Raw genomic sequence first — 27,562 nt, forward strand, 5'->3', positions numbered from 1 at the left:
CAACTAGGGAATGAGAAGACTTTCTTTGTAGAATTGATGTAAAAGATGTATAAGGGATGTTAACTCTTAAGGTTCCTGCCCCATTTCATCCATTTACTCCACCCTCACCCCCAGCCCTCATCATGGCTCTGCAATAACAAATGTTTCAGTGTCCAAAAGGCCCATCTGGTCTTTCTCAGATAAGGGCAGTTATCTTCAAACAGGCTGATTCCTACAAGTAAAACATAATACCAAATGGAAATTACCTTCACAATTGTAGACTGTGCATATGTGGTTGTCTATATGAAAGAAATGCAGGATCTAGAATTTTGTGTCAAGGTCTTTCAGGACTACCATTGGCAGTGATCTCCTGAAAGATTTCTATCTCATGTAGCAAAATGCTCACTCAGTTATGAGCAATTAATCTGTATAACAATATCTGAAAAAAATAATGCAACACGGTATGGAGTTTTTTGAGGAATTTTAGATATATTAGTAAAAAAGAAAACTCAGTCTATCTAAGGACTCATCTTCCATCACCAACATTATGAAGGCATGCCATTCTTTTTTGTAACTCAGGTACTGAGCCAAATGGATACCTACATTAGTTCCCTGCTGGGTCCATGGCATCTTAATTTGAGAAACATCCAATGCAGTATTACTCTACCTATCCTTTCTCAGGATTTCGTGTCCCTTAAAACTTACTCTTGCATATTTTAGGAGTGCCTAATAGGATATATTTTAGGTGGAAGTCTCCTGGTCCTATATGCAGCTTTGGTGTCAATGTCATGCCTTGTCATTGTAACTGACTTGACACCAAGGGGCGAGTGTGTGTGTATGTGTGTTTGCAATACAGCATAAATAAGGTTTGTCTTACTCCTTATGAAACCTAAAATAACATGACTATCTTTCAAATGCTTTTGTGAGTAGTTATCACTTGGCCTAATTCTACCTTCCAAAGGTAGAGCAAGAGAAGCATGAAGTTGAGTCACACATGCAGCTATTTCAATAATTTATGAGCACTTGAAGAACACAGAATCTCTCTTCCTAAGTCCTCTCTTTTCAGAGGCACGGTTTTATTGGTTCATGAATAGTTGGGGCTGCCCATCAGCCAAACTTCCTGTCTCCATTCTCTCCCCCGCTGTCGTTTACCCTGAAAACTGCTCCCTAAACAATTATTTTCAAATTCTTTTTTTGACTATGTCATGCTTGCAGTGGAAACTCCAGTGGAATCTTATTATTATAGGATCAGTTACAATGTCCAGGCTGCTTTCAAAGCTCTCAATGTCTACTCTGTACCCTTTGCATACAGTTGTTGACCTTTCACAACACCACTACCTTAGTTCCTGCTCACATTTCTGGCTCTCATCTCTGTGCATTTGGTATTCATTTTCCTTGAAAAGACCTCATGTCTTCTTTGCTCTCAAGCATGGAGTCATGGAAGAAGGGGAGAGGAGTCCAGATGGATATATTTTAATGACAGCTCTCAATAGATCAGACATTAAGTTAGCGTTTAGATGCTTTACTCACATCACCTCATCTAATCTTTGCCAAAACCTTATAAGGTAGGTATTATTAGCCCTATTTGTGGATGAAAAAAAAAAGTTTTGAAGTATTTTATAATTAGCCCCAAATCACAAAGCTAGCAAGTGAGGTAATTAGAATCTTAACAGATCTTATGACGCTAAAGACTAGGCCTTGCCCATGGTGCAGTACTTTGTCTCACTCTATGTTAATCACCCCCATCCATTCCAGGCTTTAAGACATACTCATGTCTTTATGTACTCTTTAGTTACATGGATCTTTGTAACTCTTCCTCAACTGCTTGAAATCAGACTCCCCACCTCAAGTATAAGCTCCCAATATAAACATAAAAAAATCATCCCCTAAACTCCAAGAATTGATGCTTTTGAACTGTGGTGTTGGAGAAGACTCTTGAGAGTCCCTTGGACTGCAAGGAGATCCAACCAGTCCATCCTAAAGGAAATCAGTCATGAATATTCATTGGAAGGACTGATGCTGAAGCTGAAACTTCAATACTTAGACCACCTCATGCGAAGAGTTGACTCATTGGAAAAGACCCTGATGCTGGGAAAGATTGAGGGCAGGAGGAGAAGGGGACAGCAGAGGATGAGATGGTTGGATGGCATCACCGACTCGATGGACATGTATTTGAGTAAACTCCGGGAGTTTGTGATGGACAGGGAGGCCTGGCGTGCTGCGATTCATGGGGTCACAAAGAGTCGGACATGACTGAGCGACTGAACTAAACTGAACTGAAACTCCTTTGATCCTTCATCCCTCTTCAGGTTCTATCTTATTTCTCATCTAAATGTCATAGTCAAACTTTTCGATAGTTCTGTCTGTTCCATTAACCTTCTAAAGTCTTCTTCTTATATCTATTTCTTCCTCTCCTCTGAATCTGTTGTTACCAAGGTAACCAATGAGTTTCTTTGTTGCCAAATCCAGTAGACAGTGTTCTGCTCTAATGTGACCAACCTCTTTTTTTTTTTTTTTTTCTTTTTGGCTGTACCATGCGGCATGTGGGATCTTAATTCCCTCACCAGGGATTGAACCCATGCCCCCTGCATTAGGAATGCGGAGTCTTAACCACTGAAACAGCAGAGAACTCCCTTACCAACCTCTTATCACTGTTTGACACTGTTGCCTGCTCCTTCCATTTTGAAACCCTTTTTCCTCTCTTGGTTAGCATGACACCAATTCCTATCGTCCCCTTCTCCTCCTGCCTTCAATCTTTCCCAGCATCAAGGTCTTTTCAAATGAGTCAGTTCTTCCCATCATGTGGCCAAAGTACTGGAGTTTCAGCTTCAGCATCAGTCCCTCCAATGAACACCCAGGACTGATCTCCTTTAGGATGGACTGGTTGGATCTCCTTGTAGTCCAAGGGACTCTCAAGAGTCTTCTCCAACACCACAGTTCAAAAGCATCAATTCTTCGGCACTCAGCTTTCTTTATAGTCCAACTCTCATATCCATACATGACTACTGGAAAAACCACAGCTTTGACTAGATGGACCTTTGTTGGTAAAGTAATGTCTCTGCTTTTTAATATGCTGTCTAGGTTGGTCATAACTTTTCTTCCAAGGAGCAAGCTTCTTTTAATTTCATGCCTGCAGTCACCATCTGCAGTGATTTTGGGCCCCCCCAAAATAAAGTCTCTCACTGTTTCTATTATTTCCTCATCTGTTTGCCATGAAGTGATGGGACCAGATGCCATGATCTTCATTTTCTGAATGCTGAGTTTTAAGCCAACTTTTTCACTCCCGTCTTTCACTTTCATCAAGAGGCTCTTTAGTTCTTCGCTTTCTGCCGTAAGTGTGGTGTCATCTGCATATCTGAGGTTATTGATATTTCTCCTGGCAATCTTGATTCCAGCTTGTGCTTCATCCAGCCCGGCATTTCACATGATGTACTCTGCACATAAGTTAAATAAGCAGGGTGATGATATACAGCCTTGACTTACTCCTTTTCCTATTTGGAACCAGTCTGTTCTATGTCTAGTTCTAACTGTTGCTTCTTGACCTGCATACAGATTTCTCAGGAGGCAGGTCAGGTGGTCTGGTATTCCTATCACAGTTTGTTGTGATCCACACAGTCAAAGGCTTTGGTGCAGTCAATAAAGCAAAAGTAGATGTTTTGCTGGAACTCTTTTGCTTTTTCAATGATCCAGCAGATGTTGGCAATTTGATATCTGGTTCGTCTGCCGTTTCTAAAACCAGCTTGAACATTTGGAAGTTCACAGTTCATGTTTTGCTAAAGCCTGGCTTGGAGAATTTTGAGCATTATTTTACTAGCGTGTGAGATGAGTGCAATTGTGCAGTAGTTTGAGCATTCTTTGGCATTGCCTTTCTTTGGGATTGGAATGAAAATTGACCTTTTCCAGTCCTGTGGCCACTGCTGAGTTTTCCAAATTTGCTGGCATATTGAGTGCAGCACTTTCACAGCATCATCTTTTAGGATTTGAAATAGCTCAACTGGAATTCCATCACCTGCACTAGTCTTAGTGTCAAATAACCCCACATTCTTAAAGCCAGCCCAGGCTCCCAACTCTGAGTTTCACGTATGTATTTGAAATCTCCACTTCATAGTCATTTTAAAGCATAACATGTAACTAGAACACAAAATTGACTTTCCCCCTAGTTTTCACCATCTCAGTTAATGACACAACCATCTATCTGTTGCTCAAGTTAAGAATTTGGAGTCATCGTTGAGATACCCCTCTCCTTTACCTTCATCATCCAACCCCTGAGTATGTGTAAGAAATCCAACATCCATATTATATCTCACATCAGTCCACTTCTCTCCTTCTACAATCACCCCAGTCCAGGCCACCATTATCTCATCTGGATTAGAGCCCCTGGCCTCTCACTGGTCTTTTGTTTCCTCTCCTGCCTTCTTTAATCTCCACATAGCAATGCAGTGATTTCTTTCAAGCCTAAATCACACCATGTCACCACCCTGCATTAAAAGCCTCTACTGTTTTCCATTGTACTTGAAATAAAATTCAAACTCCTGACCATGGGACCGCAAGGCTCCACGCTATCTCAAGCTTCTCTGACCTCCTATCCAGTCACTTTTCTTTCTTAGGAAAGATCTTGGCTAAAATGTACTATCACAGAACTGATGCAAAGGTCTGCCCTTTTACTTGGGAGGGATTTGGTGCCCTTAGGTTTTAACATGACTAGGGTCTTCCCATCTTGTAAGTCCCAGCTGACACTGAACCTTCTCACTTAGGTGTTCCTTGCCCACAATAATCACAGAGCACCCCGTCATCGCTGTTATCAGCATATCTACGCTGTTATTCTCATTGTAGCTCCCTCATGTGTTACCTTCAGAGCCCCTTCTTATTTTATTGAACATTCATCGTTTACCAGATTTCTCCCTGGTTTATCCTGTTTCTCTCTCTTGTTATCCTTCTATGCTGTGAGGGCCAAAAAGGCAGAGATATGGTGTTTTCTCACCACCACAGACTTGGGTGCTGATATATTAAATATTAGTGGGAGGAAGAAAGGACAGAGAAAAAGAGAGGGGAGGAGGAAGGGAAGAAGGGATGAAGGAAGGAACTAGGCGTGGGGACTACACCTTTCTTACATCATATGGATTCCCACTGCTCACCATGAAATCTTGGACTTAAAACAGGCACTTAACGCATGTTTGTGGGATGAATAAGTAGGCAGGCTGTTTTGCACTGTGACAGAACAAAGAGAAACCAGGAAAAAGAAGATGCAGAAGCAAAAAGATAACATCCCATCTTACATCCAGCCTAGTATATCTGAAATGAACCATTCAATTTTAGAAAGTCATTTTCAGAATAGAGTAAACCAGAGGGTCAGACAAGGAGAGAAAGTATCATGTGTTTCCAGCATTTGGGATTGCTTAGGGCAGTCTGACAAATGGGATTTTGCTCCATTTCCTCTGGGCTAATCCACCCTAGGCCAGGTATTTTTAAAGATTAGATTTTGAAATAAAGGTTTGCACCTGGGAATGTACTGCGTCAGGAGAACAGATCCCTTCTCACCAGTGTTTGAGTGCTTAAGTGTGAGAATTTTTGAACACAATATGAAAGCAAAGACAACAAACCCCACAGGATAATAGTCTCTGAGGACCTTAATAACAACCATTTTTAAAGCAAAGCCTGTGGGCACCTAAATCCATAGCTGCTGCTTTAAGATACATTGCAATGCAGTGGACCTGAAAACACACTCCTCATCTACCTAGAGCACCCAGGCTGTGAGCCAAACAGCACCCCTCAAATTAACTCTTGTTTCTCTGGGGATGACATTTCTCCTGCTTTTAAAAAAAAAGCATAATAGCCACGTAGAGAAGAGAAACAAGGAGTCATCCCCACTGTGAACACATAGCTGGCTGCATTTCCTGTGCAAGTTAGGAGCCTCCAGCAGCTAGATTAGAATCCCTGTAAGGTCACGATTGTGGGTCCAATTCCTTTCTATGGGTGCTTCTCAAAAATCCTTTACGAAGGATAATTCTGTTTTGTTTTGCTAGTTTTAATTTCAGTCCATAACAGACAGATACTTTTGTAACAGGCGATAAAAATAAATGACTTTAAAAAAATTACAAAAACCAGGCACACAAAATGCAAGCCCATGCTTTTTTTATTTTTAGATTGGTATACATGTTTCTGAAGATTGACTCAATTTCTGTTCTCATAATGAAATGTGTGTGTGTGTGTGTGTGTGTGTGTGTGTGTTTAACAAATCATTTTGGATAACCAAGCTAAGGAAGCTTTATTTTGGCATGTTTGTTTTTGTTTTATTTAACTTCTTTGAAACATCAACACCTTTTCAGGATAACTGTGTTGGAGAAATTCATTCAAAGAGTTTTACATACACTACTTTATTCTTATATCGAGTTTATTGAACATAAATCTGCCTCTTTCTGGCTCTGGATCATTGTCATTAACACTAATTATTTTTGCTTTGCTTTAAAGTTAGGTAATGCCTGCAAGGGCAAATAATATATGTAGGGCTGTTAGTTTTCACACTGTGTGACCCTGGTCAACTCTGAGTGCCCGCGGCTCCTTTTACACCTTTCAGGTTCTCTGTCAGATGTCACTTCCTGCTGCTCTCATTTTAGCCCTTAAGGATAACTTCTCTCCTATTTTGGATCTTCTGATTCTGACCTTTTAAGTTCTTGGAAATCAGATCATCACCCTTTCTTTTCCTATCAAGCTTATTTGAATTAGGCAAACATTACTGGTAAAGAGAACTAATGACCTTATCATTATTCACATACTAATTGCTTTCAGAAAAGATTAGAGATGGTGTGTCTGCAATGAATTTTTTAGGGAGATTTGGTCACTTACTCTTCCTATATCTTTTTGTTGTTTTTGTTTTATTGCTTCTCAGTTATATTCGAGATAAGGAGATTATCATTTGCTGAGTTCTGTTTTAGACACAAATAATACCATACACATAGGAAAGAGAATATGTGGAATCTATTACCTGGTGTTTCAGAATAGTATCATAACCATTTGTTTGGATAATAAAAAGAAGGGTGTAGCAGTAACTAATTCTTGGTATCTTCCTTCTTTATTTTTCTTCTAATAAAACTTTCATAACTTTTCATATTCTTCCCTGGTTGTCTTACTACTTAAGATCACCCTGGATCATTCTACTTGTTGAACAAAATCATACAAATTTAATATTTAATAATCTCATCTTTGTCCTTTATTTTCTTTATGAAATTATATTCTCACTGGCTTCTTGAAAGAACGTCTTTATCCTACTTAGTTTCAGGACCTTGACTCCATTCTACCTGGTTCTTCTTAGCACTCATTACCTGTTGCACTCAGGTCATGGAATTTGTTGTACTCGCTCATAATCCAAACTCCTTCCCACATTTCTGTCCTTTCCAGGCTTTTCTCACGTGAAATACCCTCTTCCTCTTCCCTTCACCCCACTCTTCCCTTCTCCATCCTTCAAGGCTCAAACGAAGTTCCATGACTTTGTAAAGTCTATTTCTATCCCCTTTCCCCCAACATTGATTCTCATAAGAAATCCTTACATCATCTTTATGAAAGACTTATGGAGTAGTAAACGGCAGCCCACTCTAGTATTCTTGCCTGGAGAATCCCATGGACAGAGGAGTTTGGCGGGCTCCAGTCCACGGGGTTGCAGAGAGTTGGACACGACCGAGCAACTGAGCGCACAGCACACATTAAAGGCTTATTGGGCTCTGGATGATGTTCAAAGTATATTACCAAAATTATTCCATGTGACACTCAAAACAACCCAGCAGGTAAGGTATTGCTACTTAATATTTGGTGAAGCCAGGGAGAAACAGTCTTTAAACTTATGCAACTATTAACAAAAAGAGGAAGAAGGGAATAAAGCTATGTCTGTGTAACTGCACTTTCCCATTAGTTTTCCCTGGAGGCTAAGAAAGGGGACTTATGACAGGAGGCTAGATGCTCAGAAAGGAAGGAGCGGTGAGATTTGAAAATGCTCCCAGGAAACACAATACTCCCTACTCCTAAAACTGCTCTCCTGTAAGCATATTACTTGTCTCATATCCAAACTTTCTTGATATTCACAGTTGAAATTTGCTCCATAATTATACATAACTTTAGACTAAAGTTCTCTTTCTGAGGGGAGGGGCTACATATTCTTTTTTTTTTATGGATTCATCTGTTTAATACAGGCATATGACATTTGTTAGTACTAGGCACCATAAAATGTAAACACACCCATCTTCTCAATTATTTTGTGCTCTCGTTGAATTGGATATATCTGTTCACTGCCTCAGATGTGTTTAACAGTCTCCATATTAATAAGACTGGAAAATCACTCTTGGAATACAGAAAACAACGTTAGTCTACCTTGTCTAATGGCAGTGCTAGAGTTGCTGCAATTTGGGCAGGAGTATTTTTACTAAGAAAAATTAATAGGAAACAGTTTTAATTAATAGGAAAAAAGTTAGAGGCGATAGAGCCTAGTAGGTACGAGTCCAGTCCCTGGAGTCTGACAGCCAGGGTTTGAAAAATCTCTCTGCATGGTTTATTAGCTGTGTGACCTTGTGTGTTTTTTACAGAACCTCTCTGTAATTTCATTCTCTTATGTGTAAAGAGAAGATATTCATAATGTCTACCCTAGAGAGTTACCGAGAGGATTAAATGAGCTCATGTATATACAGTGCTTTAGACAGTGTCTGCCATAAAAGAAGTCTTATTATATATGTTGTTGCTTGGCCTCTGTTGTTACATAACAAATCCGTTTTCCCCCTGTTCATTAGTTCTTGTTCTCCCTAAAGAATACAACCACAAAAAGAAGAGAAAACTTACATTGAATGTAGCAACTAAGGCTTGAGTGATGTTTTCTTGTTAAGTGAGGAGTGAAATGAAACTCCTTAAAAATATCTGTGGAAATTACTTTTTGCCCAGGTTGGGTGTCCTCTGAGAAGTCCACTTGACTCTGCATCCCAACATCCTGCTTTTCTGGGGTCCCTGAGTCTAAAGGTTCATCTTTAGATAAATGCCATGGTGGTAATTTTATGCTAGTGTGAGTAAGTGCCTTCCTGTTTCCCCTGTGGCTGTCTCCCTCCCTGCCTAGGACTCTTGCTGCCTGATTGTACTGAAAAATCTCGACTCCAGCATGCCGACTTCCTAAAGAAACCTTCTGGTCCCCACGGATACTCAGCTCCATGGCTGAGCAACCAACCTGAGTCTTGTAGTTTGACGGAATCCCTACCAGCCCGCCAACCCAAAAGAACATGGTCAAACTGTGTCCCTGCTGTAATGTCACCTCATTACTTCATGTAATGTTCACATGGTTCCTTTAGACAAAGGAATGAATTAATGCTGAGAGAATTTCTGTTCTGTCAGCAGGGATATTTTGTAGTAAGGAGACCTTCTCCATGCAAAGAAGTTTTCCTCACAGGTGGTCCCAGATGCCCAATAGCAAAGTGAAAAGAGTAGTCAGGATTCCATTTTTCATTTTGAACGAATCAATCCATGTGGGTAAAATTTAATCAAAAGCAGCAATGCTGTCTTTCCATGTGCTCTTGCCTCAATAGTCATTTTTTCCCCCCTTGTTAGCAGTAATCTTGTTCAGCTTGAATAAATAACCACTGTTCGTTACAGCCAGTGCTTATCACAAATGGTGTGTAGACAGCCTATGATCTTCCAGAGTCAAAAGAACTGTATCCCTTGACCACATTTAACACTTTTGGCAAGTCAGTTACACATTATTGAGCCTCAGTGCTCTCATCTGTAAAACAGAGAAAATACCATGTACTTCACAGGGCAAGGAGTAGGAATATCTAAAGCAATACATTTGTAAGTGTGAAAGACGCTTACTCCTTGGAAGGAAAGTTATGACCAACCTAGATAGCATATTAAAAAGCAGAGACATTACTTTGCCAACAAAGGTCCGTCTGGTCAAGGCTATGGTTTTTCCAGTGGTCATGTATGGATGTGAGAGTTGGACTGTGAAGAAGGCTGAGCGCCGAAGAATTGACGCTTTTGTGCTGTGGTGTTGGAGAAGACTCTTGAGAGTCCCTTGGACTGCAAGGAGATCCAACCAGTCCATCCTAAAGGAGATCAGTCCTGGGTGTTCATTGGAAGGACTGATGCTGAAGCTGAAACTCCAGTACTTTGGCCACCTCATGCAAAGAGTTTACTCATTGGAAAAGACCCTGATGCTGGGAGGGATTGGGGGCAGGAGGAGAAGGGGACGACAGAGGATGAGATGGGTGGATGGCATCACTGACTTGATGGGCATGAGTTTGAGTAGACTCCGGGAGCTGGTGATGGACAGGGAGGCCTGGCATGCTGCGATTCATGGCGTCGCAAAGAGTTGGACACGACTGAGCTACTGAACTAAACTGTAAACTGTAAAGCTCTCTTACTATACATGTGACATTTGTTGCTCCAAACCACCATCATGAATTAGAGAAGTAATACTGAGTTGAGTTACTTTCTTGCCAGTGTCAGGACTTTACTTAAGCTACTTCTGAATCTCCAAGGGAAGAAATTTTAATCTGAGTATCTATGAGGTTTGGCAGGGAATTCTCAATGTGTAGTTAGTAATATGAATGGGTTAAAGAAAAAGTGTACACTAGATTCTAGAAAAAGTACAAGGATAACTGTCTCTTGCCTTCCTCTTATATTTCCTACGGTGCTATGGCTAGACACATAACTGGTCCTCAACAAATACCGCTTTATCCATTTTATATTCATTTCTTTCTTGATGATGCAACACAGATGTTTAAATTCAGGGCAGTGTAAATGGCAAAGATGAAAACTAGCAGACCCATGCATCACCATCCTATATATGCTTGGGAAGACCTCTCATTTATTCAGCAAAGTCTTGATGACTTCACAATACACATAATCTCTAAGGAACTATTGGTTAAGCCTGGGTCTCTGCTATAAATGCAGGATGTAAAAATTCAAATGTACTATAATTTATATGCATGCTAATGTAGAAAGCTGATTGTATCAGTCAAAATATATTCATTTATTGACAACAAAAGGTTTGGTCTTAATTCCTTAAGTGTATGCTCTGAGGCACAGTTGTAGGTAGCAAACAAATCAAATACAACAAGAAGAGTAAAGTAAAAGAGAAAAGTGGGGGGGGGCATTATCTTGAGAACTTGAATCTGCTTGGGTTTTAGTCCTGAATTATTTAGATATGTTAACCTCACTTTGCTCTTTCACTGAAGAAGTGGCAAATTCAGCAGGGCGAGTTTTCCCATGTAGGTACACAAATGTAAATTGCATATATATTTGATCATGCTCCGTTCAGCAAGAAGCCCAATACTAGCTTTCTACCACATCAGCTAGTTTCAAAATCAGGCTATTCCCTTCCAGAACAAGCCTGTTTTTGATGGGATAAAGATAGATGTTCCTCGATCTGTTTTAGTATTTCTATTCTTTCGAATTCAGACATGGTTTTTCCACATTCCCCTCCTGCCCTTCAGTTGAAGGGAATGAGACAATTCTTCTTAGAATCCATGAGTGATACTTTGGCTGCCCAAAACCATGACAGAAGTCATTCATCTTCAATCTACCGGACCCCTGAAACATTCAAAATCCTGCATCTAAGAGGCCGTGACTGAAAACACAGGCCAGTTCCTCAGATTTTGTAATATGTTATCGCTGCCACTTTTCCTTCCTTCCTTTAGAAGAGTAATTTAATTCAATTTTAGAAAGGTGGCGGGGGGGACTCTTCTAGTTACACAGATCAATCCAATTGTTCAGAGCTTCAGAATGAATTTTTAAACTTGTTGAACAGAAGCATACAAATCTCTCAGAGCAAGTCAGATAATGTACAAAGCCTCCATTCATTGTGTGGGCAGAAAGGAATGCTAGTAGCCAGCAGCTCTCTAAGGAATGTTCCTTTGGCTTTGACTGTTCTGCTGGGAACAAGGAGGGAAACACACATACAAAGTGAATTTATAATGTCTCTGGCTTATAATGGCAAAATGATAAGAAAAGTTGGCTGTGTAATATAAACTGTCAGTTGCATATTCCAGGCCTCCTCTCTGCGAGGTCCCTCCCACATCCACAGGCCTGGCTACCGTTTAGTGAGGAGTACAGAGTGGCTGTTTATTATTATTGACTGGTGAGGCCTGTGCTCTGAAATTCATTCTGTCAACAGAATGTAAGCAAAGTTGGCATTTTAAAGCAGGGCTCTTTCAGTCGCTGGGTTTTCTCAGGATTGCTATGCAACAGGATCAGTGCTGTAGTCCCCGGTTCAAGCTGAAAATGTTACACAGGAAGACATACCATGTAAAGGTCAGATTCTTCTACTATGATAATTTTCTTGATCTGTGTATAGACAAATGAGGTTGAAGGCATCACTTCTTATAACTCTTATAAAGGTCCTTGGGACTTTTCCACCTGTTGAGCCTAAAAATGTGGTGGGATTTTAAATGGGAAATCTTACCAAATGTGTGATGCTGTAATAAATGTATGAGGTTGTCTTACCAAGGTGAACTTAATGTGTATTGTCAAGAGGATTCTCTCGTATGATCAAATCCCATGAATGTGCTGGTGCTATGGACCAGTTCAACCTTGTTGATTAGTCTCTCCATGCTTTTGTGGTTGGAGTTGATTCTACACAGTACTATGTGCTTGGAAAATATGACTTGGCTCAGAGTGTAATACGGTGATTGGCACCAGGGTGCACTTACTCACGCAGTTTTATTTCCTATCACTTCCATAAACAGTGTATTTTGTCCATGAACTGGAAAACAGAAGTTAAGAAATTTATAAAGTTATAAATATAAATTATTTTATATTATATATAAAGTTATAAATATAAATATTATGTCTCAATTCATCTCAAGGAATAAATTTATTATACCTAGCAAGATGCCCATTTTGAATTTGAATCTGCATAATAACATAAAGAGATAATATACCAGGAAGAGTTGGAGGTGTATCTTCTTGTTAGTTGGAGGTATATCTTCTTGTTAGTTGAACCATTAAAATGCCTTTTGAACTAATAGTCTAATTTTTTTTTTTCTTTGCCAAATTCACAGTCACAGCCGGTCTCTTTTTTGTTTAGTAATTCTGCATGTGTTCTTCTCACTGATGTCCCGTAGGAACTCCAAGGAGAAATCGAAGCTCATACAGATATCTATCACAACCTAGATGAAAATGGCCAAAAAATCCTGAGATCCCTGGAAGGTTCTGATGATGCGGTCCTATTACAAAGACGTTTGGATAACATGAATTTCAAGTGGAGTGAGCTGCGGAAAAAGTCTCTCAACATCAGGTAAGAAAAGATCCCGAACTAAAATAGGCCAGAAAGAAATTAAAATGGCAACCTTCCCCTCAATTTCCTAGCACAATATCTCCTATATTTATGTAAATCCCCCAATTTCGGAATGACTTGTTTTATTTTTAATAAAGGAATCATTTATTTGCTCCGTATGGAGGTGATAGCTGAGGGTTCAGATGCGGTCAGAATAGTGCTGTTTTATAACCATGGGAGACATATAGATTAAGACATTAGAGTGAATTCAAATGAGGAGCTCAGCTATCCTATTTCATAGCATTTTCTCTTGGTTTATCACACGGTGATTCAAAAATGATAAAACTGATGTATGTTTATTATGGAATTTCTTCAAATACCATAACACGTTATAGTTAACAACTTAAAGGAAATCTCCCCACAGCTCCCAGAGCTCAGGAGAGATGACAGCTCCTTCCTGCCTTTTGTCCCTCTCACATTGTATTTCCACCTCCTCTCTAAACTCTGCCTTTAGCTATTCTATACCCACCTATTTCACACTTTGCCCTCTTCTGTGTTAACAACATTCTCTTTAGAAGATAATGAATACATCCCAGCTTTGTTGTAAGGAGGGTAGAGTGACACTCTTGCTTGTACCCATTTTGCAGTAGTTCAATGGAGGCTGAGGAACAGAGAGTGAGGAAATGAAATGCCCGGGGTCACCTGGGTGACATAGGAGGTGCAGGGGTTGGAAAGCAGACTTCCTGCTTTCTAATCAGTTGCTTTGTCTAATTCACGTCTCTTTATAAAGTATTTTGTGTTCTTTTCTTTTTTCTTTCTTTGTCGAGAGGAGGTCTGTTACTGCAGGGAGGGAGAAGCAGAACGCACTCCACACTGGGAGTCGTTACCACCACTCAGTCGTAATGACCAGAGGGAGATTGTTTTTCTTCTTAATAAGTTCTTCTAAGTTGTCCCAAATTTGGACGTAGAGTGTCTTTGCTTCCATAATGAGGACAAAATATAACTGGAATTTCTTCATTTGAAAGCACTCTTATAGAAATCTGCACTTCATCTGACATAATAATGATGGTAGCAACGAACACTTACACGGTATGCTTCACATACCATGCGGTGTCTTGGGCACTGTAGATTTGTTGACCCATTTAACACTCTCAGCTGCTCCAAGAGAGACATTCTATTATTATCCTCTCTTTGCGTTTGAAGACACTAACGCAGGGAGTGGCTAAATAGCTTCCCCAAGGTCACTTAGTTAGTAAGTGGCAGATCAAAGATTAGAACATAGGGAGGTCTGACTCAGGAGTCTGAGCTTTGAGCCATCATATTATGGCAGAGAATATGAAGGCAGAAGGAGAGGGTAAGTCTCACCTAATGTTTACACATAAACATGTAATATGTGAAATGATGAAACAGAGAAGCCGATTTCTAGGAGGAGAAAAGTATTTTTATTTCTGTGGTCCCACCCCCACCCGCCAGCTTTGTACCCCAGCTTCCAGGGCACTCATTTTTCTCTCCCTATTTGATCCATGAATTTTGTATGGACCTGTCATTGTGGGCAATAAGGGGCAATGGCATTTTCAAAGATAAGGAAGCTCCATTTGCGTTCTACAGGTTCATTTCTTAGAGAGGTCAGTGTCTGTAATGACACCGGCCACTTTCAGAATATCTGTCATTATAAAGGAATGAAACTTGTGAGATGGGAATGATACTGGTAGATAAAGAAAAGAAAGTTACTCTTTTCTTGCGGGAGAGAAAAAGAAAGGTGCTACAACTGTTCTGAACATCACCCAGTGCCTTTTCTCTCCTTTATGTGAACTTGATGAAATAAAAGGAGAATTGAAAGTGGCGAACAGCATGTCAGCCAAAATATGGGCTCTTCATTGTCAGCAATTTCCCATATGCCAGCTACTGCAGTTGAATTCTTGCTGTCATTAATCAAGTAGAAAACAGTTACCTTAGCTCATCTGAGGCACTGCAAATTCGAGAATTTAAATATTCAGATCAATGGTTTTGGCTTTTTAGTAGGCCTCTCAAATAATGCAGAATGTGTTATAAACACTCACTTATAAAAAAGCAAGGAAGTCATTCTTCACATTAAAGCGATTCAGTTTCTTTCCTGACGCTTGGCTGAAATAAGGGTATCAGTCAATCTGTGTTGAATGGCAGGGTTCAGCTGGGAGAAGCACAGTAGAGGTAGTAATTGGGGATGGTTATGGAATAGGATAGATGAACCCTGGAACACTCAGATACAGAACCATCAGTGACAGAAAAGCTTGCATTGCCAATCTGGTCAGTTCCTCCGTCGGCATTATTTTATAGTGAAAATTCACCACAATTAAAAAAAACTTCCAAGGATACCCTGGAAAGACAGCCCTGTGTTTACCTAAGCTACAACATATTATACTGAAAACTTACAGTTATTCATTGTTTCATAAGAGATTCTGAGGCCATTTTTACATTTCTCTTCCTATGATTGTGATTCTTATTTAAGGCTTCATCAGGTCATTCCATAGTGGAAGATTTGTTTCTGTCTTTTTACATTGAGACCATCCATTACAGATTTACAGAAATATTCTTCCTTGGACACTGTTTCTATCCTATCATCCCTCTGGTCAAGAACTTCCATCTCAGTGCCCATATTTCACTCACTGATTGATCTGCTCATTCAGCAAATATTTACTGGATGTTTACTCCGTAATAGACACTCTAGGCCTGGAGAGTACACAAGTGACAGAACACACCAAAGAAAATCCCTGCTCTCATGAAGCTAATATTTAGTCACCAGCATCTAGTGAACCTTTCACTCTCCATCAACTATGCCTAATAAGCCCCTGATGCTGAAGCTGAAACTCCAATACTTTGGCCACCTCACGCGAAGAGTTGACTCATTGGAAAAGACCCTGATGCTGGGAGGGACTGGGGGCAGGAGGAGAAGGGGACGACAGAGGATGAGATGGCTGGATGGCATCACTGACTCGATGGACATGAGTTTGAGTAAACTCTGGGACTTGGTGATGGACAGGGAGGCCTGGCGTGCTGCGATTCATGGGGTCGCAAAGAGTCGGACACGACTGAGCAACTGAACTGAACCGAACCCCTTCCCTTTTGGTCCTTCCTCTGCTTCCCACTTCCTTCCTCACCAAGCAGCAATTTAATTACTGCCCAACATGAAGTCTCTGCTTCAAATAAATTCTGCTTTCTAACCCCCTCCCTGCTCTCCAACAATTTTTTCATTGTCCCATATGAGTATATACATTTGTTAGTCCTCACACTCCGAACACGGTGTCTCCTCTCATCCTCCAAATATTGTCTCAAATTCCATAGTCAAGGTTTCCCTTTCTGACTGTTTCTTTACCAGGTCTTTCCTGTACTATTCTCATTACACTTGATGGCAAGTTCTTTGAAGTATTCATGAGTTGTGTCATAGGACTATGCTAGCTACCTTCAGCTAAATCAGACAAACACAAAACTCCAAGTTATAAATGAGTTGGTGAGGTAGAGTTGAAATGGTCCTGGACCAACAGTAGGGTGATGTGGTTTCTCCTCTGGCTCTGTTACTACCTAGCATCTATTCTTGAGCAAATCACTTTAATGCTTCAGAATTTAATTTTCTCTCTTGCAGAAATGAGGAAGTTAGACCAGATACACGGGTGGTCTCTTCAAGTTCCCTTGCAATTCTACAATCCTATTATTTTAAATCCTACAATCACTCCTTGTGATGGCAAATTATTGAGCTTTTTACCTTGGTTTTCTTATGTTTAAAAGAACTGATTAAGTTCAAAGGTATGATATAAGAGAAAGTAAATACAATGTCTTTGAGAGAAAAGAATTCCTTAATTGAAATTGTATCTCATAATTTAGTTCAAAGAAAGTATATGCCATCTGTTCCACATGTGTTATCACATTGCATTTTGTCCAAGAGATATAAGAAAGAGAAGTAAATACTCAGTGATAGCTAAGTGCCATTGAACTGAAGATTAACTGCTTTAAGTGGGAGAAAAATAGAGTGAAAATTTTCTACTTAACTATACACACTCACACACACATGCACACGCACGCATGCACACACACAGAGTCACTGATGACATCATCCAACATCAGCAGGGTGGTGTGTCAACTAAGGTGTTTCTCATTCTAAAATGTTCTGTATCTATAAACCTGGTGCTTTTAATTTTGAAAATGTGAATAATTTGAGAAGTGATCAAGCGAATTTTTTACATAAGAATTAAGTACAGACAATTTAATCTGCCACTAGATTTATTTTCCAGATTATTGTATATGTTATTAACTATAAGAATCACATACATCCATATCATTTCAGCAAAATTTATATTATGTGAGATTTTTATTCTTGGGGAAAAAACTTGTAGATATTATATAAAGATAATTCCTTTTATGAAATTTTGAGAGTTCATTTGAGAGGTGAGGACACCAACATTGTATGGTCCACAGCAGCAGGAAATCTCGTAGAAAGTACTAGGTATTAGAAATTAGAATAATTAGAAGTCTTTTCTCTGATGGAGGACAAAAAAAAGCAAAAGAAAGCAAAGTCTTTCTGTCTTTGAAAGAAAAATGCTACTTGGACACTGAGTGTCTCTGACCTTTTCCTTACTCTTGAGATATTAATTATGTTTGAAAGTTGGAGTTCATGGCTCAGTGGGAAAAAAAGATGTTTACTTCTCTTTGAGCTTAATTCTCTTTATTTAAAGCCCCATAACTCCCATTTTATTTCTGTGGTTCCTTATTATTTCTGCACTCTTTACCTTTTCTTCTGTATGCTTGCATGCTATCTTTTTACACAAGAGTACCAAAGATATACAGGGATATATCATTAGTTTTATAAAGGAAGTCAAAGTGAAAAATGAATTCAATATAACACATTTTGCTTTAAGAATAGATGCCTTTCAGAGTAAAGTTTTATTAAGGATTTCAAACTAGGCATCAACTGAATCACACTTGAAATATCTGTGTCTAGAGAAATAACAATCACCTTAGCAGCCCTATAATTCTTAGATTCCTGACACTGAAGAGTTTCTTAAAGACCAAGTTATATATCCCAGCATACCTAAAGGTTCTGCATTTTACCTAAACCTTAAAAATTACAGAAATTATCTGCTTATTAAAGATTGCCACTTGCCTTGTTAAAAGCTAGTAACCCCTAAGCTCTTATCCTAATAAAGATTAATAGAAAATGCATAGAACCTAAGTGTGTCTCTTCAAACATCCTCTTTCATTTTCTGTTGAGTAGGTAGGGATAAAGAGAGTACGTTTGCCAATTAGCAGGAAATGTATTTTGCTCAGGGACTCCAAAACATTTGGTGGAAACCATCAAGGTTAAAAATTTCCTCATATGAGGAAAGTTTGTAGTTTCCATTTCCCACGTCAATATGACAGCTCAAGTTTTGTGTTTCAGCAGGCGTCTCTGTACCTTTGTCTCTCAGTTCCCACATTTGCAAAACAAGCAGGGTGAATAATCTCTAAAATTCCTTTCAACCCTAAGAATTTATGATAAAATTGGGTAGGGGTGGGGCAGTCATTACAAATACAAAGGAACATTTTCAAGAAAAACTCCAAATATAAACCTAGGTTAATCATTTAGAAATATCTGGTATACAATCTTGAAAATAAAAATGGGGCAGCTGCTTCCAACAAATGCATTAGAAATGTGTCTTGACAACACTCCACCAGCTTAGCATGGCCAGAGAAAATGTTTTCTGAGCTCAGAGCATTTCATTACAGTTAGATCTCCTTAAAAATCATGTCACTGGCAAATTCCACCTTTGCCCTGTGGAAACCAATAAGTAATGCTTAGGGCACATAGGAAATACTTTAAGAAATTCTTCCTCTAAGGGTGGTGCTGGAGCTCACAACCAGCAGAGTTGTGAAGAGCCTTGTTCAAAATATAGAAATTCAATATCTGTGAGTCTGTTTCTTTTTTGCATATACATTCATTTGATTATTTTTTAGATTTTCAAACTCACGGTTACCAAAGGGGAGAGGGAGGAGGGGAGGGACAAATTAAGGGAATGGGATTAAGAGATACAAACTACTATGTATAAAATAGGCAAGCAGCAAGCATATATTATATAGCACAGGGAATTATAGCCATTACCTTGTAATAGCTTAAAATGGAGTGTAAGCTGAAAAAATACCAAATGACTATGCTGTATACCTGAAACTAATATCATATTGTAAATTAGTGATAAGACTTCATTTTTTTTTTTCAATAAAAAATTTCAAGTGCCAAAAATCTGGGGTGAAACCTAGGAGTCTGTACATTAAACAAGCTGCTCAAGTGTTTCTTATGCACACTAAAGTTTGAGAACCATGGCTATAAATTTGCTATCTGTTGTTTTAAAGCAGAAGCCATTATCTGACTGAGGTTTCTCCTCTCCAGCCCGAACCCACTGTCCACTGTCTTTTATAAGCTTGTTGTTTTTGTCCACGGATCACATCTTTCCTTTCATCCTCAGGCTTCAGCAAGGAACAGAAAGTCATTTGATATGTACTTAAGGAGATCAGATGTTTGGGAAAGTGATCTAACTCCATGCCTCAGGGATGACTAAGGACGACCCGCTCACCCAGGAAAGTGAGAGCCTTGTGTCACACAGGATCCCAGGCCCTTCTGTTAACTCTCTTGTCATCCTGTGTCCCTGGCTCTTCACAGCTGCTCTATCTCCTGCTATGAAGTTTCTCTTAGATCCTTTAGAACGGAATTCCCTGCCTCTCAGTGCTCTTTTTTTTTTTTTTTGCCTCTTTCTTGGGGGCGCAAAGGGTTTCATTGACCTGCTAATAATTGGTCAGCACCATTTATCCTGGACGGGGTTGTAGCATTGCCTTATGTAAGGAAAGCAGCAGTTGGAAGCCTCATCTTGGTCCACCTGCCCTTGAGCAGGGAGGTATTATTTCCTTCACCAGACACATGGAAGCCAGGCACTAGACATGCTTATATTCTGCCTTACCTTCCACTCTCCTTACTCCCCAGTGCCTGATTGGGACTGAGTGGCACTCAGTAAATATTTATCTAATCAGTGTCTTATTTAGCATTCACTGCCTTTCCGTGTCTGTACTGTGCCTGTCTCTACCTTTCAATGTGTCCTGCTTGACAGCCTCCTTTACCCCCAAGGGGCCCAAGCTGCAAATTCCAGACACCCTAGGGAATCCTAGTCATTACCTGTCATTAAACAGCTAAAATCTTGCATAGGGAGCTCTCAGTTGGCTTATCCTGGGCAAGTGATAACTGAAATAGGAGGAGGGAACAGAAACATTAGAAGAACTGACCTCTATGCCATATGCAGTCTTCACTGTTACATTTAATTCATGATATTTATGGTATGTCATGATTCATTTCTTAGATGATAATGTCCTTAGAGTCTTGAACAGATTAATTTCCCTGATGAAAATACCTTCATTTTTTTTTTCTGAATATAATGTCTATATGGCTCACAATAGAGAATTCTGGCAATTTGGAAAAGTATAAAGATGAAGGAGTACATCACATGTAAATCCAGCTGTGAGGGATAAACTAGTTGTTTCAGAATTTTTTTGATGCACAATCAAACATGTGCACACGGATACACACATGAGCACGTTAGAAAAATAGATGATATACACTGTTGTAACCTGCTTTCTTACTTAACCACTGGACAGACTGATCTTTTCCATGTCCATGAATATTTGCCTACGTCATCACATTGAACATCACGTAGGATTCACAGGATTTGAACATTGCGTGGTATGAGTTCACTAATACATATGTAAGCACTTTCCAAGTATTGAATATTTAAGTTGTTTCTACTTTGTATCAATCATATGTATGCTGTAAATAACTGATTTCTACCTGTATCTCTGCATGCTTTCCCGGTTATTTTCTTAGAATAAGTTCCTTAGTTTTAAGCTTGTGGGTTGTTGTATTTGCACATTTTAAAGACATTTATATATCATCAAATTTCCCTCAGAAAGTTTTAGAGTAATTTAATTTCAGCACCTAGGTACTATTTGGTGATTCTGTTTGACTAAGATCAGCAGGAGACTGGTATTTGAAATATCAGGCCAAGTTATGAAATGGCAAAGGGGAATGCTTTTCTTCCTGGTGACTTTGCATTTCAATCTCTGCAACATTAGAAACTATATTGTATGTATATTATAGGCAGCATTAATTTTTGTGAATTAATTAGTAATTGCTGATAAGATATAAGTGATGCAGCATAATTCTTGATTTACCTGAGGGTACAGCTTGACTTACATTCTGAGTTTCTTTGTTTTCTGGATGATGATTTATTGCCTTAATTTAGCTTCTTATCCCCAAGTGAAATATGGATTCTGTAACACAGATCATTCATTTGTATAGTCTTAAATGCCTTCTACGGATTCCCATGTTCTAAATACAGTTGATGGTAAAGCACTCAGCCTCTTGCCTAAATTATTCATGTTGGGGGAAGGCTTGGAGGCCAATGTCTGGCTTTGACTTTTCCACGTGAGTTGTTGTCTCAGAACCTTTTACATAGAGGAAACAAAGCGGAAAATGCTGGAACTCGGTGAAAACAAGTCCCAGGTGCACGTGAATAAAGAAGGGTCGATGCAGAGGAGAAGCATATGGGGAGAGGCACAGAGAGGAGCAGATGCCAGATGGAAGGAGTCAATGGAAGAGGCTGCCTAGGGTGTAGAAATGGAAAAGTCAAAATATGGGGAGAGACCTTTCCATTTCTCAAAACAGAAAGAATTCCAGTCCTAGCATGAGTCACACAAAAACTGAGTGCTTTATATTAGTCACTGGGTCCAAGTTTTTCTACCAGAAACATTAAGAGTCATTGACTGCACCACTATAGGAAAACAAGCCTTTCCAGTGTATATTTCATGCCAGAAGTCTCAGAATTCTGCACGTTAAAATAAACATAGAGCTAAACAGTCTTCCCTCAAAGTTGCCCCCCAAAAATACCCCCCATTGTTGGTCTCAAAAGCAGGTAGCTAGATTTTTATTGAGGAAGTGAAGTGAAAGTCGCTCAGTCGTGTCCGACTCTTTGCGACCCCATGGACTGTAGCCCGCCAGGCTCCTCTGTCCATGGGATCCCCAGGCAAGAATACTGGAGTGGGTTGCCATTTCCTTCTCCAGGGGATCTTCCTGACCCAGGGACTGAATCCGGGTCTCCTGCATTGCAGGCAGATTCTTTACTGTCTGAGGCACCAGAGAAGCCCCCTTTTATTGAGGGCTGCTATATAATTCACAGTACATTTACACACTATGGAACTAACCAACCAAGGTGCCTTAATGGGATTGTTAGAACCATCATTTATCTTTCAAGATATTCTCACGCAGTTTGCTCCTGTTGTTTTCCAGGTCCCATTTGGAAGCCAGTTCTGACCAGTGGAAGCGTCTGCACCTTTCTCTTCAGGAACTTCTGGTGTGGCTACAGCTGAAAGACGATGAGTTGAGCCGTCAGGCACCTATCGGAGGCGATTTCCCAGCAGTTCAGAAGCAGAACGATATACACAGGGTAGGACATTTTTAAGCATAGTGCTTTGCACATAGTAAGCATTCAACAACTATTTTAAAATTAGTTTTGACTGAGATTAGTTTGAAAAAAGAAAACAAATCAAGTTTAATAGAAATCGTTTTTACTCCTCTAGTCCAAAGGTCAATTAGAAATAATCCAAGCCATTATATTTTAAATGTCAAAAGCATCTGCATTAATAATATCATTTATGATTTGCCCATGTCTGTACCAAAAAAAAAAAAAAAAGATTTGCCTATGTCTTTTGGTGATACTTTAAAGTGTTATTTTGGAAAATATTAAACATATGCTAGAGCAGACATAATTCTGTAATAAACCCCTGTGTACCCATCAAAACCAATAATTATGAATTCATGGCCAATCTTACTTCTACTTTGTCCTTGATTATTTTAAAGCAAATCTCAGGTACAGATCATTTAATTCATGAATATTTGATAAAACTAAAAGATAAGAATTTGCTCTTTAAAGGTAACCACATTGTTACTGTAATGCTTTTTAAATCTCAGTAATTTTATCATGACAAATACTACGGCAGTATTCAAATTTCTACTTCTCATATACATGGCTTAAATGTTTTAACAGGTTTGGGGGGGGGGTTGCGTTTTTGGTTTAAACAAGCATTGAGATAAGTTCCACACATTGTGTTTGGCTAATTTGTCTTTGAAATCCCTTTTTTTTTCCCACTTTGAAGCAATTACAGATTCACAGTTAAGTTCCAAAAATAGTGCAGAGAGTTTTCCTTTGCATTTCACTCCATTTCCTTTAATGGTAACATCTTACATAGCTATAGAACAATATTTATTGTTATTTTAACATGGAATCAATATAAAAATTTACAGTTACAATGACTACAACACAGCTCAATTCAGACTAGTCACATTTCATGTGCTCAGATATGGCTAGTAGCTACTCTACTGAATGGTGTAATTCTACACACTGGATTATATTTGCATTTGACTTTTCTTGGTAAGACTGCTTCATAGATAGTGATGTATTCATCCATCACCAGGAGGTACAGAGTGCTTTGTTTTCTCTTGTGTGTTTGTGGCTATGGCAGTGATCAATGGCTATGGGTTGCAATGTAATAGTTGCATATTTCTATCATTTCTTCGACATCTATTAGCAGGAGTTGTTTATTCACTAAGTCCTGTCCAACTCTTTTGCAGCTCAGTGGACTGAGGCCCACCAGGCTCCTCTGTCCAGGGAATTTCCCATGCAAGAATACTGGAGTGAGTTGCCATTTCCTTCTCTGGGGATCTTCCCAACCCAGGGATCGAATCCACATCTCCTGCTTGGCAGGTGGATTCTTTATCACTGAGCCACCAGGGAAGCCCATTAGCTGGAGTGCTTCTCTGAAAAGAAAATGGATACTCATCCACTATTTGGGTACCCAGGTTATTGTTCATCTAGGATAAGTGGGGTAAAGGTTTCTACTTTCTCAGTCTTTAGAATAACAACTTGCTCACTAGCATTCTCCAACAAAGATCAATTGTTTCTTTTGTTTCTTTGTTTTTGATTATATTTTTGTCTCCACTAAGCTCTGAGTGAGGAAGGCAGAGACTTGATCATGCTGAACTCCAAGACCCTAGTCCCTAGCAAAGTGTCTGGCATACAGTAGGTACTAATAGGGGCTTTTAAAATGAGAATAAAAGGTACACGGACAGAAGGGAACAGAAAAACAAGTAAATTACTACCAAGCAATAAAAACTTGATAGAATGGTGCCACTTTTGTATGTTCAGCACTTAAAAGAAAGATCTCTATGAAGACACAGCCAGAAGTCACGTCTTGAAGAAAGCTCAAGGGTTTATATTATTCCAAAAAAGAAGGTATAGATTACAGAAAGGGAAGAGAACATGAGAGAAGATCCAGGAGTTGATAAATAATTGCCAAGAAACCTGCCAGTTTCTCCTTTAGCCATTCCCCTCCATATAATTGAGAATATTAAGGCAGTTTTGTGGGAAAAGAGAATGCCAACCCACTCCAATATTCTTGCCTGGAAAATCCCATAGACAGAGGAGCCTGGCAGGATACAGTCCATAGGGTCACAAACAATCAGACATACCTTAGCGACTAAACAACAAGTGATACAATAGCTATATTTTTTAATGTTCTAAACACTTGAATAAATAGTTAAAACACTCTGGTGTATATGTAGAAGAGGATTCACTGAGAAGGATGGGCATTTTAAGTAGAATTCATTATATGATATAGTGAGATAAGACAGAATTTGTACAAAAGGTATCATTTTATTCTAGTTCCATAAATCAAAGGTGATGAATCATTGGACAGAGGCACTAGGATTCAGGAGACTGGGATTCTAGCCCTCCTCCTCCATAGATGAGATGGTGATTGCTCCTTTGTTTTTCAGCTTTAAGATGAGGAATTTGATCCACTTAGTTTTTTCACAGTCCCTTCTAGCCTACCTTTTGTCATAAATGCAGCCTCACTCTCCCTGGTTGTTGCCTTTAGTTGCTTGTTAGTCCTTATCATTCTCAGTCCTCTTACTGAATAATCTGATGATCAATAATATGCTTTAGGGAGATGTGATGTTAGAGTTCTGGTTAACAATCACCATACGGAAGTGAATTAATCCCCACTTGGTTAGTATACTTATTCAAATACCCATCTGCTTCCTCTCTGTGGTTTATCAGGACTTCCAGCCTATTGATAACTCTTGGTTCTGTATATTCGTTCCACTGATCTTCTCTGTCTCCCTCCAAGTCCAACTTAGATTCAATCATCAAGCATTTTAATATTGATAACTCTTTCAAGACCCTAAATTCCTTCCTTATCTTCTTGTTGCTGTCATCTACAAATTCCTAAGTCTTGGAGAATCTAACTAACTAGTTTCTCCTATCCAAACAACATCAGAGCAGACTGATGCATAGTACCTTTTCAGGATGACCAACCTCCAGCCTTCCAACACTAACACGTCACTGGATCAGTTTACTTCTCTTGACCCTGTCTACTGTGTCATCATTCCCATTTCTAGAGACCTTTTCTCCTCACTTTTCTGTATCTGTTCTTACCACCCTACAATGCAGTCAACATTTTCAGTCTGTGTAATCTATGTAAAAATAAAAATTGAATTACGTCAGTCCTCATCTTAACACTCCCCAGTGGCTTTTCAATGCCATTGGGAAATGACCACAAATCCTCAGCGGGACCCCCAAGCCCCCCAAACTTCTGTTCCCATACTGCTCTTCCTCTTGCTCTCTTAACACTAGCTATAACACCTGCTTTTGGTTTTTTTTCCCAGTTCTCTGTTCCTCTCAGGTGGGGCTTTGAATATACTGATCCTCTGTCTGAAACCCTTTCTACCCAAACCTACGCCCTCATAATTTCCTAATTATGAGAATTAGGAAATTCTAATGTCTAAGAATTCTTTACATCTTGGCTCAGACATCAAGCAAACTTTTTTCCAATGCTCACATTTGACTAGATTTTATATGTCTTCATAACACCATATTTTTCTTTCTATGATGTAACATTACTTGTCATTGTGCATATGTGTGACTTTTTGATTAATGTCAACCACGTTCACTAAACCTTGTGCTCCAAGAAGCTTTCTTTTCGGAAGAATGTTGTCATTTTTATACCTAGCACCTTCTAAAGTGTCTAGTACATGATAGACACTGAGTAGATAAAGGAACCAAGGAATTAAGGAAAGAAGATAAGGAGGCAGGAAGGGAGGAGAACAGCCAATGAACTAATCTCTTCTTCATTCTCTGTCCTCCTGAGATCCAGGGCAGGGAGATAAAGAATCAAGAGTGATGTTCCTTCCTCACTTGCAGGGTTTTTGATTACTCCCAAGTAAGCATCTTTTCATAGTGTGTAAAGCTACTTTGATGCCCTCTGGTTTTCCTTGTGTTCTGGTCCAATGTTTCCATTAAATTCTCTTTGTATCCTTAAGAAAAATCCATGTCACAAAGCACTCCCTTAAAGAACATCATCACTCCTAAGTGTTGATGAGAGAACAATTTAGCACCTGTTTACTCAGTTCTGTCACCCTTATGCAGTAGCCCTTTTATGGTTGTTGTGGAATTGCTATCTAGTTCGTGATGCTCTCACTGCCTGGGGACAAAAAGAACAAAGGAAAAATACTTGAAACCGGGTCTCTCTATCAGAGCTTCTGAACCCAGTTAGGAAGAAGTAAAGGGAACGTAGTCATTACAAAACTCTGTCAAGATCTGGTCTTGAACAGATTTTGTTTTGTAGCCTTTTTAGAAAATGTGATGCTCTTGAAGGGTTTCTCGCTCCAAATACTGTTTATATAAAATGTTTTAGTATCAAGAAGTTTCACTTCTTTTTTTTTTAAGATGGCTCACTTCTTATTGTAAACTTGTTCCCCATATATTTGATGTGTCACTTTTTTAAAAAATCACCTGCTATCTATTAGAAATTATTAATGCTGTTTCTCTTTTATGGGAACACAAATCCCATTAAAATGGCAAAAGTATAAATAGTAATTTAATATATTCCACTTTTTTTCTATAGATCAGAATACTTATAAAAGAGGCCATTTATCTTTTCTTAGTAAATCATTGCAGATTAATGATGAAATTTGCAGCAAAATATCATATGTCTGCAGTCCATGGGGTTGCAAAGAATTGGACACAACTGAGCAACTGAACTGTATTTACTTAAAGCAAAAATACATAGTCAATCTCAATGACTCTGATTGAAGAGTATATGGTTTTCCTATAGGTAAAAGTCTAAAAGAGTCCACACAGGTATTTGGGAATTGTGGTCTCATTCTCCAGAGCAGGTTTTTACCCCCTTGGGAGTGGATCTGTGTTCCCCAAACCAGTTGGGCCGCATAACAACTGCAAC

General features: G+C 39.2%; 1 protein-coding gene across 10 annotated transcripts in view; it reads left to right on the forward strand.

The window, feature by feature from the left end:
* Window positions 1-27,562, forward strand: part of DMD (dystrophin) — a 2,532,480-nt gene that overhangs the window by 2,121,210 nt on the left and 383,708 nt on the right. For 9 of the 10 annotated variants that reach the window (XM_043457704.1, XM_043457699.1, XM_043457698.1 and 6 more), the window contains 2 exons: window positions 13,068-13,240; window positions 22,554-22,710. In XM_043457704.1, the coding sequence (XP_043313639.1) occupies window positions 13,068-13,240; window positions 22,554-22,710 (330 nt within the window). Of the gene's footprint in view, window positions 1-12,114; window positions 12,256-13,067; window positions 13,241-22,553; window positions 22,711-27,562 lie in introns of those variants that run through there. The other variant, XM_043457707.1, reaches the window with a different exon arrangement.

This window comes from Cervus canadensis, chromosome X, assembly GCF_019320065.1.
Source record: "Cervus canadensis isolate Bull #8, Minnesota chromosome X, ASM1932006v1, whole genome shotgun sequence".
Classification (NCBI taxonomy): Eukaryota; Metazoa; Chordata; class Mammalia; order Artiodactyla; family Cervidae; genus Cervus; species Cervus canadensis.